Source organism: Myotis davidii, unplaced genomic scaffold, assembly GCF_000327345.1.
Source record: "Myotis davidii unplaced genomic scaffold, ASM32734v1 scaffold1618, whole genome shotgun sequence".
NCBI lineage: Eukaryota > Metazoa > Chordata > Mammalia > Chiroptera > Vespertilionidae > Myotis > Myotis davidii.
Window position 1 is genome coordinate 37,844 of NW_006289227.1, and position 13,750 is coordinate 51,593.

The following is a 13,750-nucleotide window of genomic DNA, read 5'->3' on the forward strand; positions in this document are numbered from 1 at the left end:
AGCCAGAGGGACCCTATTGATATCTAAGTCAGATTATGGCCACCCCCCACTCACAACACTCCCCTGGGCTCCATCTCACTCAGGGTAAAGGACAAAGTCCTTACAGTGGTACATAAAATCCCACACCATCTGGCCCCCTCTTTTTCTCCCTCTTCCTCACTCTGCTTCAGCCACACTGATTGCCTCACTATTACTCCAAATGGGCAGGCACATTTCTGTCTCAGGGCCTTTGCACTGGCTGATCCATCTGTCTTGGGACACTCTTCCCTAAATTTCCACATGGCTCGTTTCCTTATATTTTTCAGGGCTTTACTCATATCACCTTCTCACTGAGGCCCTCCCTGAAGAACCTGTTTAAATTGCAATATCCTAATGCTCCTTATTCTGTTCTAATTTTTCCTCAGCTTCTAAGATATTGTCCTTATTTTCTTTCCCGAGACAATTTTCTTATCTTTTAATTTACTGTCATTCTCCCATGTTAGAATGTCAGCTCCTGGAGGGCAAGGATCTTTTGTTGCTCTCTTGCAGCATCTCCAAGGCTTAAAACAGGGCCTGGTAGGGATATAGTAAGTGTGCAGTAAAGATGTGTCAAATAAATGTATTGAATCCATAAATGCCCAGAATGTCCAATGCAACAGAGGGAGTTGTTTGAGAACACCAAGGAACAAAACTGGTTCTCTGGGCAGACCGGGGGAACTTCCAGTGTAATGGAAGATTCCAGTGGGTCTACAAAAACATAGACAGTTCTCGATTATTGAGCGCTTACTCAGGAAAGATGATGTGCCTTTCATGCTCCATCTCACATCCTTACCAGAGCCTCTGTGAGCCTGGCATGTTGTGGGTGTTCAATGAATGACTATTGAAGATAGTAAACAGATGACATAGGAATGATTCCCAAGTTATAGAAAGGAAACTGAGGGTCCGAGAAGCGATGTTTCAGCTTGTAAAGGACAGAGCTTGGTCTGGGTGGGAAAGAAGGAATTCTAGGTGGGTGAAACTGCCCCAATATAGGTGTGGTGGTGAGCACGAGGCAGAAAGGCAGCTGGCTGGCCAAGGGAGAAGGCTTCTGAGAAGGGAGAACGATGATTTGATGTTATGTAGGTTAATAGCTGAGCAGGTAAGAAGTGGGGGTTAAATAACAATAACGATAACCATTTCTAGCTCTTCTTGAACTTCAGGCATGTGTTATGCCCTTTATAGTGGCACCTAACCACAGCCTTATGAATAGACACTATTATAACCCCCATTTTACAGAGGAAGAAACTGAGGCTCAAAGAGATTAGCTCATTTGCTGGAGGCCACACAACCAGTCAGAGGCGGGTGGGGTGGTTTGAACCCAGGCCTGGCTGGCCACAGAGCCCTCCCTGGAGGGGAGGGGGTCTATGTGAGGGCATCAGCTGGGCTGTGCCGATCTGTCTCTGAGGCTGCCAATCTCCCCCAGTCCCACGTGGACAGCGACTCCTCCTCCAGTCACAGCCGCCAGGAGACCCCTCCCACCACCACTGCAGCGGCCCCCCAGGTCAACGAAGAGTCAGCTTCCAGCTTCGGGCCAGCCACGCCCCCCCAGCACCGATGCTCCTCCACTCAGGTGTGCCCTTCAATCCCCAGCAGAAGTCTGGGGCACCTCATGGGGCGCCAGAGTCCCGAAGTGGGCAGGAACTGAGGCTGCAGAGGGAGAAGAAACCACAAACACTCTAGGGATGGATGACTGGAGTTAATGGTGGGATAGGGGTGGAATTTGGAAGTCTGGGATCCTTGGAGGATTGGATGAGGTTTTCTTGTGTCTCCTGAGCTCCTGGAAATTAATTCTGAATTCCAGAGGGGTTTGGTGGATGACTTGGGCAATGAATCCTTCTAGTCTTAGGGGGTTGCTCTTGGATTTTGAGAGACACAGGATGGGAGCCTGGACTACTGGGTCCTTAAGGTGTGGGCTTGGTGCCTGGATTCTTCTGTCTGACCCTAGATTTCCTCTGTCCCTGGGAGAGGAGTGGGCTAGGGGTTTGGAGGACTCCTGGACTCAGGCCACAGGGTCCCAGGACAGGATCCTCGGATGAATGAGGCCTGTGGTGAGGTCTTTGAATTCTCGGGTTTTCTGAGACTAGGCTGGATTGTGATTGTGATGGGATGTCAGGGATCACAAACCCCACTGATGGGTTTTCCTGTCTCTTCACCCCACAGAGCTATCCTCCGCTCCTACCGTTCACAGGATTTCCGGAGCCCTCAGAGCCCCTGGCCGGGGCAGGGGGACTGGGCTGGGGCAGCCGTGGTTATGAGGATTACAGGCGCACCGGGCTGCCCTCGCCCCGCACTCTGTCCACCTGCGTTGTTCGCTTTGCCAAGACTGGCGCGTTGAGGGGTGCAGCCCTGGGGCCCCCAGCCGCTCTACCTGCCCCTCTCCCAGAGGCTGGACCTCCTGCACCAGCCAAGGCCTCCCCGGAGGCAGAGGAGGCTGCACGCTGCGTGCATTGCCGCGCACTCTTCCGCCGCCGAGCAGATGGGCGTGGTGGCCGCTGTGCGGAGGCCCCGGACCCGGGTCACCTGCTGGTGCGCCGTCTCAGCTGCCTGTGGTGCGCAGAGAGCTTGCTCTACCACTGCCTGTCGGATGCCGAGGGCGACTTCTCGGACCCGTGTGCCTGCGAGCCGGGCCACCCACGCCCTGCTGCACGCTGGGCTGCGCTGGCCGCACTCTCCCTGGCGGTGCCCTGCCTTTGCTGCTATGCGCCCCTGCGCGCCTGCCACTGGGTTGCAGCGCGATGCGGCTGCGCGGGCTGCGGAGGTCGCCACGAGGAGGCAGTGCGGTGAGGCTGGCCTGGTGGGCCCAGAATTGAGGGTCCAGGACCCCTGGGCTCTGTTCGGAACCCAAATCTAAACTTAGGCACACCTGGAACTTGAAGCTCGAGTTTAGATTGAGAGACCCCAGACCTGGAACTTGGACTCCAAATCTAGGATTGAGGGATCCCAGGCCCAGCTTCACTGAGCTGTCTACCTAAGAGGTCCCAGGCGTCCTGAGTTCTGGCATCCTCATCCTGCTGTGTCCTTCCCCCCATGACCTAGACTGAGGCAACTCCAGTCATCCCCAGGCCCTACACCTCAGGGCACACAGGTCCCTGACAGAGTCAGGGCCCTGAACCCTGACAACCTGCAGATTACATCCCCAGAACTAGCCAGGAGTTTCGAATACCTGACCCTGCCTGTATACAATTACTCCCAGATCTTGAGATCACAGGACCCAGAATCACCCCAAATGTTCCTGAATGCTCATCTAAAACCTGGGGCACCCATAGCTGAGGTGTTCTAGCCCTAGGACCCCTAAGACACCAAGCCCTCTTAAGATGCCATGGATTCTAGGATATGCTCAAACAGATGTTCTCTGACCAAAATGCCTTGGGAGACCCACCTCATAGCCTCACTTCTTCCCCACATCCCACCCCCGTCCCCCAATCCAGACATCAGATTCCAAGATACTCTGGGAGCCAGAGATCAAAGACCACTGAAGACATCCCACCCCTCACCGCAACCTCCCCAGCCAATGTTCCCAGGAGCTTTGAATCTCATATACAGGACGCTGAGGTGCCTAGTACTTCCAGATTAGGACTGAAGGTCACCAACACCTCAGGACCCAAGACACTGGTACCATATCCTCAGCCCTCTTGGATTTAGATTGTAAGTCCCAGAATGTCCTGGAATCTTCGGCTTCTTTGTACCCACAGACAGAGGATGGGGTGTTCATGACAACCCTGACCTCTGTCCACTTGCTCCCTAGCCTAGAGTGACCCCAAGGTGCCACTGACCTTTCAAATTCAGGGCTAAAGTCTACACAGCATTGGGATTATCCCAGACCTGAGATCTTGGTCCCTTCATACCACAGTGAGATTTGAAAGTGCCCCAAGACCCCAGCATCCTCAATTCTGATTTTTTGAACTCAAATCTCTCTAGTGTGATATTCCCTGTGATCTGCTGCTCCTTGAATTCTTCTATCCATAGGCCCCTGAGACCCCAAGATCCCAGACTCTGGAATTCCCGTTTCAGAGTCATTCTCCCTTCCCCCTCTCCCGCGCACCCCCCCCCATGTCCCCAGCATACCACATAATTATCTCTTTACCTTAGAGGGGAAAAAACCACCATTGTGAGCTTAGGTTTTTGGATTCTAGGACCACTGAGTTCCTTCACTCTCAACATTTCCATAGATGATTGTGCAGACTATTCACTAACCAAAGGCACCTGGCTAAGGTGGTGAGTGGGCTGGAATTCACACCACACTGCTGACCACACTACTCTCAGAGGAAGGTGTGCCTTTTTCTACGTTGCACAAAGGCACCTTTGGGGCTAGCTATGGCTCTGCTGGCGTACACACATACTCTCTCCAGCCATCCAGGCTCTTTCCCAAGCCCAATCTTGAGTCCTGGTCCTAGTCCAAGTTTTTTATGCTTCACCCTCCATTAACCCCTTCTCTTGCATCTCAGAGTTGAGGGTTGCTTCAGAAAGTTTGAAAGCTTGTTTCATGACCCCCCCCCCAAGACTCCTGTTCAGGGGAAAGAGGTTGCCAAAGATTCTTTCCCTTGAGTGGAATGGACTTCAGGGTCCCTCAGATCTGATGGCCTGAATAGGGATGAGGGGATCAAGGTCTTGGAACAACACCATCTTAACTCAGTTTCTGGGCTCGGGGCCTGCATCTGGTCCCAAGCATCTGGAATTGTGCACTTACCTTCCTTCAATACCCAGACTTGGGTGGCATGGTTCAAGGACTGAGTCAGGGGGGCTAGAGAGAGAGAGCTTTCTGTCACTTCCTTTAAATGATTAACTATTTCTTACATCTGAACCTGTGAGATTCAGCTCTCCCAACCAGACCCTGGGATGGGTAAGAGAAAAAGGGGGTGTCTCTCTCATCCCCACTCTGCCCAGCTCTCATCACTGTTAGCACCACCATAGCTGAGACAGAGGGACTGGGGGCTGGGGCACCCTGGGTCCCCATCCCCCTCTCTGTGCCTCCAGTCTCCTCCCTTCTGTGGTGGACATAGGAAAGCTCCATTCTTAACCTACCTCGTTTTGGGGAGGGGTGGGACAGGGGACCAGAATGCTGTAAGGTGCTGTGGGGTCTGCAAATGAAGCGGTGGGGGCTGGGGGAAAGTTCCCCCAACACCACCTCGACAAGGTCTCCCAGTCCTGCGCCCTGATGATACCCACCTCTGATCCATGAATTCTCTTCATCACCCCAAAATTGGGTGCATGGAGGGCTGATCTTGGGAGCCAGGAAGACCTCACACCCTGGAGCCCCCAGGCCTAATTTCCCAGCTGCTTGCCCCTCAGATTGAATACTTCGTCTCCCAGATTTAGAGGAGGCACCCTGACATTTATCTTCCTGATCTTGATTCCAAGCCAGTCTGTGACCTCAATATTGTTACTGTCAGTGCAGCTGAAGTCGTGAGGGAGCCAAAGACCCAGCCTTGTCATCGGAGGAGGGGGCATGAGATATTCACTCCAAGAAATGTCTTCGACAAAGTCTCAGCCTGTGTTCTTTATTTGCATTGATGTGCCCCATCCACTCACCTTCCTGAACTGTCAAACCAGTCTCCTACCCAATTCTCTTCTCCATATCCTTTAGTCCCAAGCAGCCTCTTCAGCTGAGTTTATACATTCCACCAAATGCATTTATTGAACACTCATTATATGCCAAGTCCTGTTTTAGGCTCTGGAGAGAAAGCAGTGAACAGAACACAAAAATTTCCCACAAGCTCCTTATGAACTTTATAGGGAATGACACAAATAACTGACATGTAAGAAAGATATATGTACTGTAGAGAAAAAGTGGAGATGAGGGATGAAGTCAGTTTTAGCCATTGTAATTAGGTTAGGCCTCGCTGTTGAGCATTTGAATAGAGCCCCGAGGAGTTATGTGCATGTCTTCTGGAAGAAGAGCTCTGCAAGTAAAAGAAAGATCAATGGAAGGCCCTGAGGGAGGAGCATGTCTGGTAAGTCAGGGACATTAAGGGAGCTGGAGTATCTGGAGGGGAGGAAGCAAGGAGGAGGTTACTTAGGAGATGAGGGCAGATCTGTGGGGGCTTGCAAGCCATTGCAAGGACTTTGGTGGTCACCCTGGGTGAGAGGGAGCTATAGGAAGGCTCCAAACATGGGAGGGCTGTGACCTGACTTAGTTGTTCACAGGTTCCCTCTGACTGCCTCTGGGGAACAGACACTGGGCACTGGGGAGGGAGGTAAGGAGGAGACGACGGTACATAGGACCAGGGTGACAGCAGTGGAGGTGGAGAGAAGTGTTTTGAAGGTAGAGTCCACACATTTAGATATGGGGTTTGCTATAAAGAGAGAAGTCAAAGTTATGACTCCAGGATTTTGGCTCAGGCAATTTTTAATGTTTTATTAGGGTTAACAGAAGGCCTCCTGAATACCCATTATTGAGGTAGACAGGACTAAGGTGGAACACGATTAAGGATAGGCTCTGCCCTTGAGGAGGAAATTCTGGCCTTTGTTCTTGGCTGAGGTTCAACACCTAGCCCACCCCTGCTTCCAGCAGAATTAAACTAGGAACTACTGGAGATCAGAAAAAAGAGTTGGTAAAAGATTAAATCTGGAACAATTAACAACAGTAACAAAAACAGTAGCAGTAATAACAGTAGTGGTGGGTTAAAGAGTTAAAAGCATGGACTTTAGAATGATCTGAATTTGAGTTCTGACACCACCACACATTCAATTGAAACTCTCTCTGAACCTCAGGTACTTGGCCCAATGACACACAGAAAATGCTCAATATGTGTTATTCTACTAAGCATTTACATACAGGACTCTAACCCTCACAACTGTAAAAGGTAATACCCCCTTATACGTGAGGAAGGAGCCTGGCAGGGAAACATGTGAGCAGTGGAGTCAAATCCTAACCCTTGTTGGCCTGACTCCCAGGGTGTCATCTCAATCACGGGCGTAGGCTGCACCTGCTCCCTCTCTCCAAGGCGTGGGAGGCAGAGGGATGAAGGCGAGACAGGCACACTGTGACCCATGAGGAGGGCCTCTGTTGGGGATGGGGTGTAAGACGGACTTTCTGAGTTCCTGACTTAACTCCAATCTTAAGCAGGGAAGGAGTAAGGGAGTTTCTGGATTTGGAGCGGAGTTGGAAGAACACTTGGTCTAGAGCTGAGGGAGGCCGAGGAATAAATAAGCCGAAGGCGCTTCTACGTTACAGCAGTAGCGACACTCTCTGGCTGGTCGCGACAGCCAGGATCCTGGATTCAAGCTCCGACTTCCCGAGCCAGGAGCGTGTCCAGGGCCCTCATTAGCTACCCAAAGGGCGGCGCTCCTAAAAACGGCGAGGGCGGGCCTGGGGGCGGGTTCTGTCTCCGCTGCAACCAGAAGGACGCACAAGGCCCTCGGCGAGAGCGGCTGTTGGTCGGTTACGCCGCGCCTGTAGGCACCTACCTCAGAGGGACCAAGTCAAAGTTTTGTGTGTGTTTTTAATCCTCACCCGGAGGCCGAGGCCCGGGAGGGCGCCGCGGTAGCCCAGGACCTGCAGGCCCTGGGGTAAGGGGCGCGGGTGTGGCTGAGGGCGGCGCTGGCAGGGGCGGGTTTGCCTTCAGAAATCCTGAAGGCCTCCTCGGCGCGGAGGCACTGAGTGCCGGCGACGGTACGTGCGGAGCTGCCGGCCCGGAGGGGTGGGTCCCGGTGCCACCGCCGCGCCCTGAGGCCTCCCGCCTCTCGCAGGCCCCGGCGCGGAGGAGGAATTCCTGCGACAGCTGCCCCGCCTGCTGGAGGAGCTGCACTGCCCTGACCGCGCGCTCTGCGGCGGAGACTGCGCGACCGCGCTGCGGGAGCCAGGCGCTGGCCGGCGCCTTCTGCGTGAGCCGGGCGGGCGGCGCCGCGGCAGTGGGCGAGGCTTCAGCACCCTCGGGGGCGGGCTCGGTGGGGAGCTAGAGCCCAGGTTTTCCCGCGGGGCCGCGGTCAGAGTGCACGGGGCTGCGGAGGGCTCCGGTGGGGGTGGAGTCAGGACCTTGCGGGTGGGTGCAGTGGTTCTCAACCTTCTGGCCCTTTAAATACAGTTGCTCGTGTTGTGACCCAACCATAAAATTATTTTCGTTGCTACCTCATAACTGTAATGTTGCTACTGTTATGAATCGTCATGTAAATATCCGATATGCAAGATGGTCTTAGGCGACCCCTGTGAAAGGGTCGTTCCACCGCCAAAGGGGTCGCGACCCACAGGTTGAGAACCGCTGGTAGGACTTTGAGTTGGGCGGGATTCGAATTTTGATGGAAAGGTCTTGGAGCGCAAGTGAGTTGTGTTAGATGGAGTCTGGTAGTTGGTTCTCAGGTGAGCGAGGTTCAAAGTCCGCAGGGGACTGGGTCTCAAAGTGGGTGGAGATTATTCTGGAGCTAGAGCCAGGGCCCTAGGTGGGCGGAACTAGAAAGAGGGAAGGTTTTTTTGTTTGTTCTAATCCTCACCTGAGGATACTTTTTCCGTTGATTTCTAGAGAGAGTGAAAGGAAGAGAGAGAGAAACATCGATCTGAGAGAGATACATCAATTGTTTGCCCCCCGTGGGCGCCCCTACTAGGGCTGGGGAATCAGCAACGGAGGTACCTGCCCTTGACCTTGAAGGGGAATCAAACCCACCAAGCTCTAACCATGGAGCCACCCGCCAGGGCCTAGAAAGAGGGAGGATTTGAAGCTGCAGGAGCTTCATCCCTCTCCCCCATATCCCCCCCTCCTCAAAGGAAAAGCTTTTGGCCCAGGTGGGTGGCTGGCAGCACACCTAGATTGCGCCACTCGCCTTCCCTACTTTTAGGCTTTCTCTGCACAGAACTCCAGGCTGCCCGCCTCCTCCGCCTGCACCACCAGCTGGATGCCACCCCAGCGGTGCCCCCATCCCATGGGGAAGGGGCAGAGGAGGGAGCTGGCATGGTTCAGGAACTGATCCTTATCCTCCAAGCCCTGGGGCTGCTCAGACCTTCGCTGGGGACCCTCGCCAGCAGGCTGCTGTGGGAGTTGCATGCCAAGGTAGAAAGCAAGAGTCCTCTCCTTACCCGAGCCACCCGTGGTCTGGGTCCTCAGGGCTTTAGGAAACTAGGTCCACAGAAAATTCCCACAGTTTCTTACAGTCAGTCAGCCTCCTGACTCCTTCTCCCGTCAGGTCTCAGAGCTTCTGCCTTCCCTGCCCTCAGGATCCCTGCAGCCCCTTCTAAGCTACCCACTAGACGCACCCAGATGGGTAAGACTATGGCTGTATGCAAATAGTGTCCTCATTCAGAGATGGGGTGAGGGGGACCTCCTGGTATGACCAAGACCTTTCTCCCCAGGAAGCATTGGAGTCCCTGTGCCAAAGCCTGGGCAGTCAGTACTGCTGCCGCCGTAGCCTCCTCCTAAAGCGCCTGGACCTCACGATATCTGCATTCCACTGGAGTGATCGGGCAGAGGTATGGGCATAGGACCCTGGAAAGATCAAGGAGGCCCAATGGTGGGAGCTACCCCTTCAGGGAAGAGGAACAAGGGCCAGGAATATTATCCTCTTGCATGTTCTGAGGTCCAGGACAATGTAGAATCTTGTGAGGCTGGGGTCCTAGAATCTCAGGGCCTCCAGGACATTCTAGAATTCCCAGCTCTGAGTTGGGAGTGTCTTCAGAGCTATACCCCTTATTTAGAGAGGTGGGAAGTGAGACCCTGAGTGAGAAAGAAATGTTTCCAAAATGAGAGATTCCCACCTTGATTGGCTCTTGGGTACCTTCTCCATGTTCCCTCACAACCCCCAGGCCCAAGGGGAGGCCATGAAGGCAGTGCTGATCCCAATTCGAGAGACTATGACTCCAGAATCGGATGTCTCCATTGCACACATCCTGGCTGCCCGAGCTGATCTGTCTCGTCTTGTTCCAGCCACAAGCAAGACTGCCCGCCGAGGGACCATCTGTGCCATCAACAAGGTGGGCATCTGGGGTTGGGGAAGGGCACTAGCATCTTTGGCCTTCAAACTAGCCTATCAACCTCTATCTTGGCCCAGCTTTGTCCTCTTTTCTGCCTGGTTTCCTAGCCTCTGGATTCATCACCTCTAATCCACTCTCTCCACATAGCAGTTGGAAGGATATTTCTAACTCAGAAATCTGGCCATGTCCCCACCTCGCTAAAAACCCTCCTATGCCTCCCCAGTGTCTTTCAAACAGTCCGTCTGAGCCCCCTGCCCACCTCTCTAGCTTTGGCTTAAACTCCTCCCCCAACACCTCACTCTATTAGTTTTCAGCCATTTTAAAAGCAAAAATACCCTCTGTTTAAATGATTATGTATTTGGCCTCATACCTCTGTTTAAATAGTCTTATACTTATGTGAATAAATACTAGGGAATAAAGTCTAGCACAGCAAAGAGGTAAAATTTAAGAAAGTTATTTGCTTTAAGGAAATATTATAAGTAAATAATATTATAGGTGATGCACAAGTGATGGATATTTAGAAAAACACATGCTGCTTTTCTGGAAATGTTAGGCAAAGGCCAAATATAAGATAAACATAAATTGAGGTGTCCTTATTACTATTGGTGTGGACTTGGACCTCTGCCACCACTCTGTTTTATTTCCCTCTTCCTGAGGCCCCTGGAACCCAGTTTGAAAGCTCCAGGCCTGTATCGTCCACCAATCCAGCCCCCTAGACACTCCCACCCATTTTACCTAAATAGTCAACATCTGCCCCTCCTTTTTTAAATTCATGCTGTTCCCTTGGCTCTCTGGCCTCCCTTGTTCAAGATATTTTTCTTCTCTGAAACTAAAGTCTAATCAACTCTCAGGTGCTTATGGGCAATGTGCCAGACCGAGGGGGACGTCCAAATGAGCTGGAGGCTCCTATGCCCAGCTGGCAGAGCAGAAGAGAGAATGGAGGCGGGTGGAAGGCAGGCCGCCACTGCTGGGGTGATAAGAAGAAGAGGAAGAAGAAATAAAGGGGGACTGGGTCCTCTATGAGATGCTGATGCCATTGGTAACCTGTGGGAAGTCAATTTGAGGGTGTTTCTTGGCACCTGGCACCCAGGCGCCACATCTATTCCTGAGGCCCTAATTTCCCCCCCTCTCCCCCCATCCACCATTTAACATCAAGGACCATGTTCTCTGGAAAATAAATTTAATTTATGACAGCTGTGGACCTATCTCTGGGGGTGGGGGATGGGGAGAGGGTGCACAGGTTTGAGGAGGAGGGAGGGGGTCTCAGTCCCTTGGATCTAAATAGGCTCCTGGTGCTTTGACCCTCAAAGTCCTTTGTTCTTCAGCAACACATTTTTCCCTTCCTGTGGGCATGGGGAAAGAGCATGCAGGCATTGAACAAACATTTATCAGGTACCCAATATGTGGCAGCTCTGTTCTAGGCTCTTGGGATAAAGCAGTGAAAAGTGCAGCCCCTGTCTTGCTGGAGCTGACATTTCTAGTAAGGATGGGCAGATATTCAACAAGAGAAAAAGGTAAAATGTCTAGTTGCCAGATGAGGAAAGAATTTTGGAGGAAAATAAAGCAGGAAGGTGGGATCCAGGACCATGGGGAGATTGAAACTTTGAGTACGATGAGGGGTGGCCTCACTGAGGTGACACTTGAGCTAAGTCCCAAAGAGGGAGTCATGTGGGCCTCTGGGGAAGTGTTCTAGGCAGAGGGAACAGCCAGTGCAAAGGCCCTGAGGTATGAGTATTTTTGGCATACTCAGGGACCATTGAGGCCAGTGTAGCTGAAGCAGGATGGGAGCAGGTAAGTGGTAGGAAGTAATAGGGGCAGACTGTGTGGAGTGGGCTACAGGGAGGACTGTGGCTTTCAACCTGAGTGAAATGGAGCCACATGATCAGACTCGAGCGTTCACTGGCTCCCCTTCCTGTCCCTTCTCTAGCCTTCTCTCCTGTCTCTAGAACCCCAGCGTTTGGGACTCTGCCCTTCTCTCCCGTCCCCCTCCTGACCCACGCTGACTGTCAGTGTAGCACGTTGATCAGAAGCTTCTGATTTAGAGGCAGACAGAAGACTTGGGTTTGAGTCCTGCCTCCAACACTTAGGAACTCTGCCACCTTGGGTGAGCAGCTTAACCTCACTGAACCTGTTTCTTCATCTGTAAAATGAAGACTTAAGTTGGTAAAATAATAGTAAGATTAAATGTATCCAACATGGAGCTGCACAGTTAACCAAGTGCAGGAAAAGGGAGTACAATTAATAGCTACTCTGATGCAAAAGAAGAAAATAACTTCCCGATGTCTAGGAATTTGGCTTGGAGGAGTGGATGGGTGGCGAGGCCATCGTTGGGAGGGGAACCTGGAAGGAAGAAGACATTGGGTGATGTGGGGGGGGTGGTGTATGATGTCCAGGAGATGTTTCACTGCCAGCAGTACCTCACCAGGCTTTTCTCTCTCTCTTTTTTTAAAAATACGGAATGCTTCACGAATTTGCGTGTCATCCTTACGCAGGGCCATGCTAATCTCTGTATTGTTCCGGTTTTAGTTTATGTGCTGCCGAAGTGAGCATCTCTCCAGACTTTTGTTAAGTGGATGGGTGAATGTCTCCTGTAGACATTTTTTAACCCAATCTCAGAGTCTCTGCCTTTGAATAGTAGAATTTACTCCATGACATTTATTGTAGCTCCTGATATATTTGGCCTTATTATTGCCATCTTATTATTTTCTTTATTTTTTTCTCCCTAAAATCCTTTTCCTGTTCTGCTAGTGGCTACCCCTTTTCCCCATCAACATACTGAAATTTCTGTTTTTCTAACAACATTAAAAATTTACCAGAATTTCCTACCCAAGTAATTGAGGATTTTTGCACAGTTTTACTTTCCCGTGCTTCCCCAAATCTGTTTGGTTTCCCCAGGCAAGTGAGTTGGTCTTCCCTGTATCCACTTGGGGGTCAGGGGCAGTTTCTCCTCACCGTGTCTGGTTCCCAGGAAGGGTGTGGGGGCTCTGTCTGGGTCCAAGCATGGTGAAGGTGGCACTCCGTCTCAGGTTCCAGGGCGTATGTGTAGGAAAGACTGTCCTCAGAGCCTGTTTTGAGGGTATGAGTGGGAGGAATGTGGGTATGTTGGGAAGAGCTTCATGACCTTGGGATTAATCCCTATGTACCAAGCCCCCTTCCCAGGACTGTACACCCCGGATCTTACCACATCTGGCATGGGGCGTTGGTGTGGGTGGGACAGGGGCTCCTGAGGGGCTCATGTCGCCCTTGGGCCCTGGCTTCCTACACTCCTCCTTTACTCGGTCTCTGCAGTGTTTGTGGCAACACAGTCCACAGTCTGGGGGAAGGCAGCAGTTAGTGGCCAAAGGCCCAGTCCATGCCCCCATTCTTCTGGGCTGCAAGTCCTGAACTCCCTCCCCCCTCACTGATGTCCCACTTACCCCGACAGCGGTAGCCTTGCTTGGTAACACCCCAGAGCTGGGAAGAGAAAGCAGAATAGGTTACCAAGGCTAGGAGAGGCAGGGCTGTGGATGGGGCGAGGCTAGATGGGGAATCATCTAGGGCCTAGATTCTAGGCCAGTGATGGCGAACATTTTGAACTCGGCGTGTCAGCATTTTGAAAAACCCTAACTTGCCCTACCCAGTTTGGCTCAGTGGATGGAGCGTCAGCCTGCAGACTCAAGGGTCCCGGGTTCAATTTTGGTAAAGGGCATGTACCTTGGTTACAGGCACATCCCCAGTGGGGAGTGTGCAGGAGGCGGCTGATTGGTGTTTCTCTCTCATCGATGTTTCTAACTCTCTATCCCTCTCCCTTCCTCTCTGTAAAAAAATCAATAAAATATATTAAAAACATAACAT

At 52.1% G+C, this 13,750-nt stretch overlaps 3 protein-coding genes across 3 annotated transcripts in view; 2 read left to right on the forward strand and 1 right to left on the reverse strand.

Annotated features, from left to right (window-relative positions):
- The window catches only part of SPRED3 (sprouty-related, EVH1 domain containing 3), a 17,735-nt gene extending 12,230 nt beyond the window's left edge, over positions 1 to 5,505 (forward strand). Inside the window, exons 5-6 of the mRNA XM_006761436.2 lie at positions 1,442 to 1,588; positions 2,179 to 5,505. Of these exons, the coding sequence (XP_006761499.1) occupies positions 1,442 to 1,588; positions 2,179 to 2,802 (771 nt within the window). The 3' untranslated portion in view covers positions 2,803 to 5,505. The remainder of the gene's footprint in view (positions 1 to 1,441; positions 1,589 to 2,178) is intronic.
- A 457-nt stretch (positions 5,506 to 5,962) lies between these two features.
- On the forward strand, positions 5,963 to 11,109 carry FAM98C (family with sequence similarity 98 member C). The gene is made up of 8 exons (XM_006761443.2): positions 5,963 to 5,969; positions 7,520 to 7,630; positions 7,708 to 7,842; positions 8,788 to 8,999; positions 9,133 to 9,210; positions 9,299 to 9,415; positions 9,749 to 9,916; positions 10,768 to 11,109. The coding sequence occupies exons 1-8, from the start codon at positions 5,963 to 5,965 to the stop codon at positions 10,915 to 10,917; spliced, it is 978 nt and encodes a 325-aa protein (XP_006761506.1). The 3' UTR covers positions 10,918 to 11,109.
- Positions 11,110 to 11,959: 850 nt separating this feature from the next.
- Positions 11,960 to 13,750, reverse strand: part of RASGRP4 (RAS guanyl releasing protein 4) — a gene marked incomplete at its 5' end in the record, with an annotated part of 10,546 nt that continues 8,755 nt past the window's right edge. Inside the window, 4 exons of the mRNA XM_015562423.1 lie at positions 11,960 to 12,256; positions 12,869 to 12,981; positions 13,098 to 13,229; positions 13,333 to 13,369. Of these exons, the coding sequence (XP_015417909.1) occupies positions 12,200 to 12,256; positions 12,869 to 12,981; positions 13,098 to 13,229; positions 13,333 to 13,369 (339 nt within the window). The remainder of the gene's footprint in view (positions 12,257 to 12,868; positions 12,982 to 13,097; positions 13,230 to 13,332; positions 13,370 to 13,750) is intronic.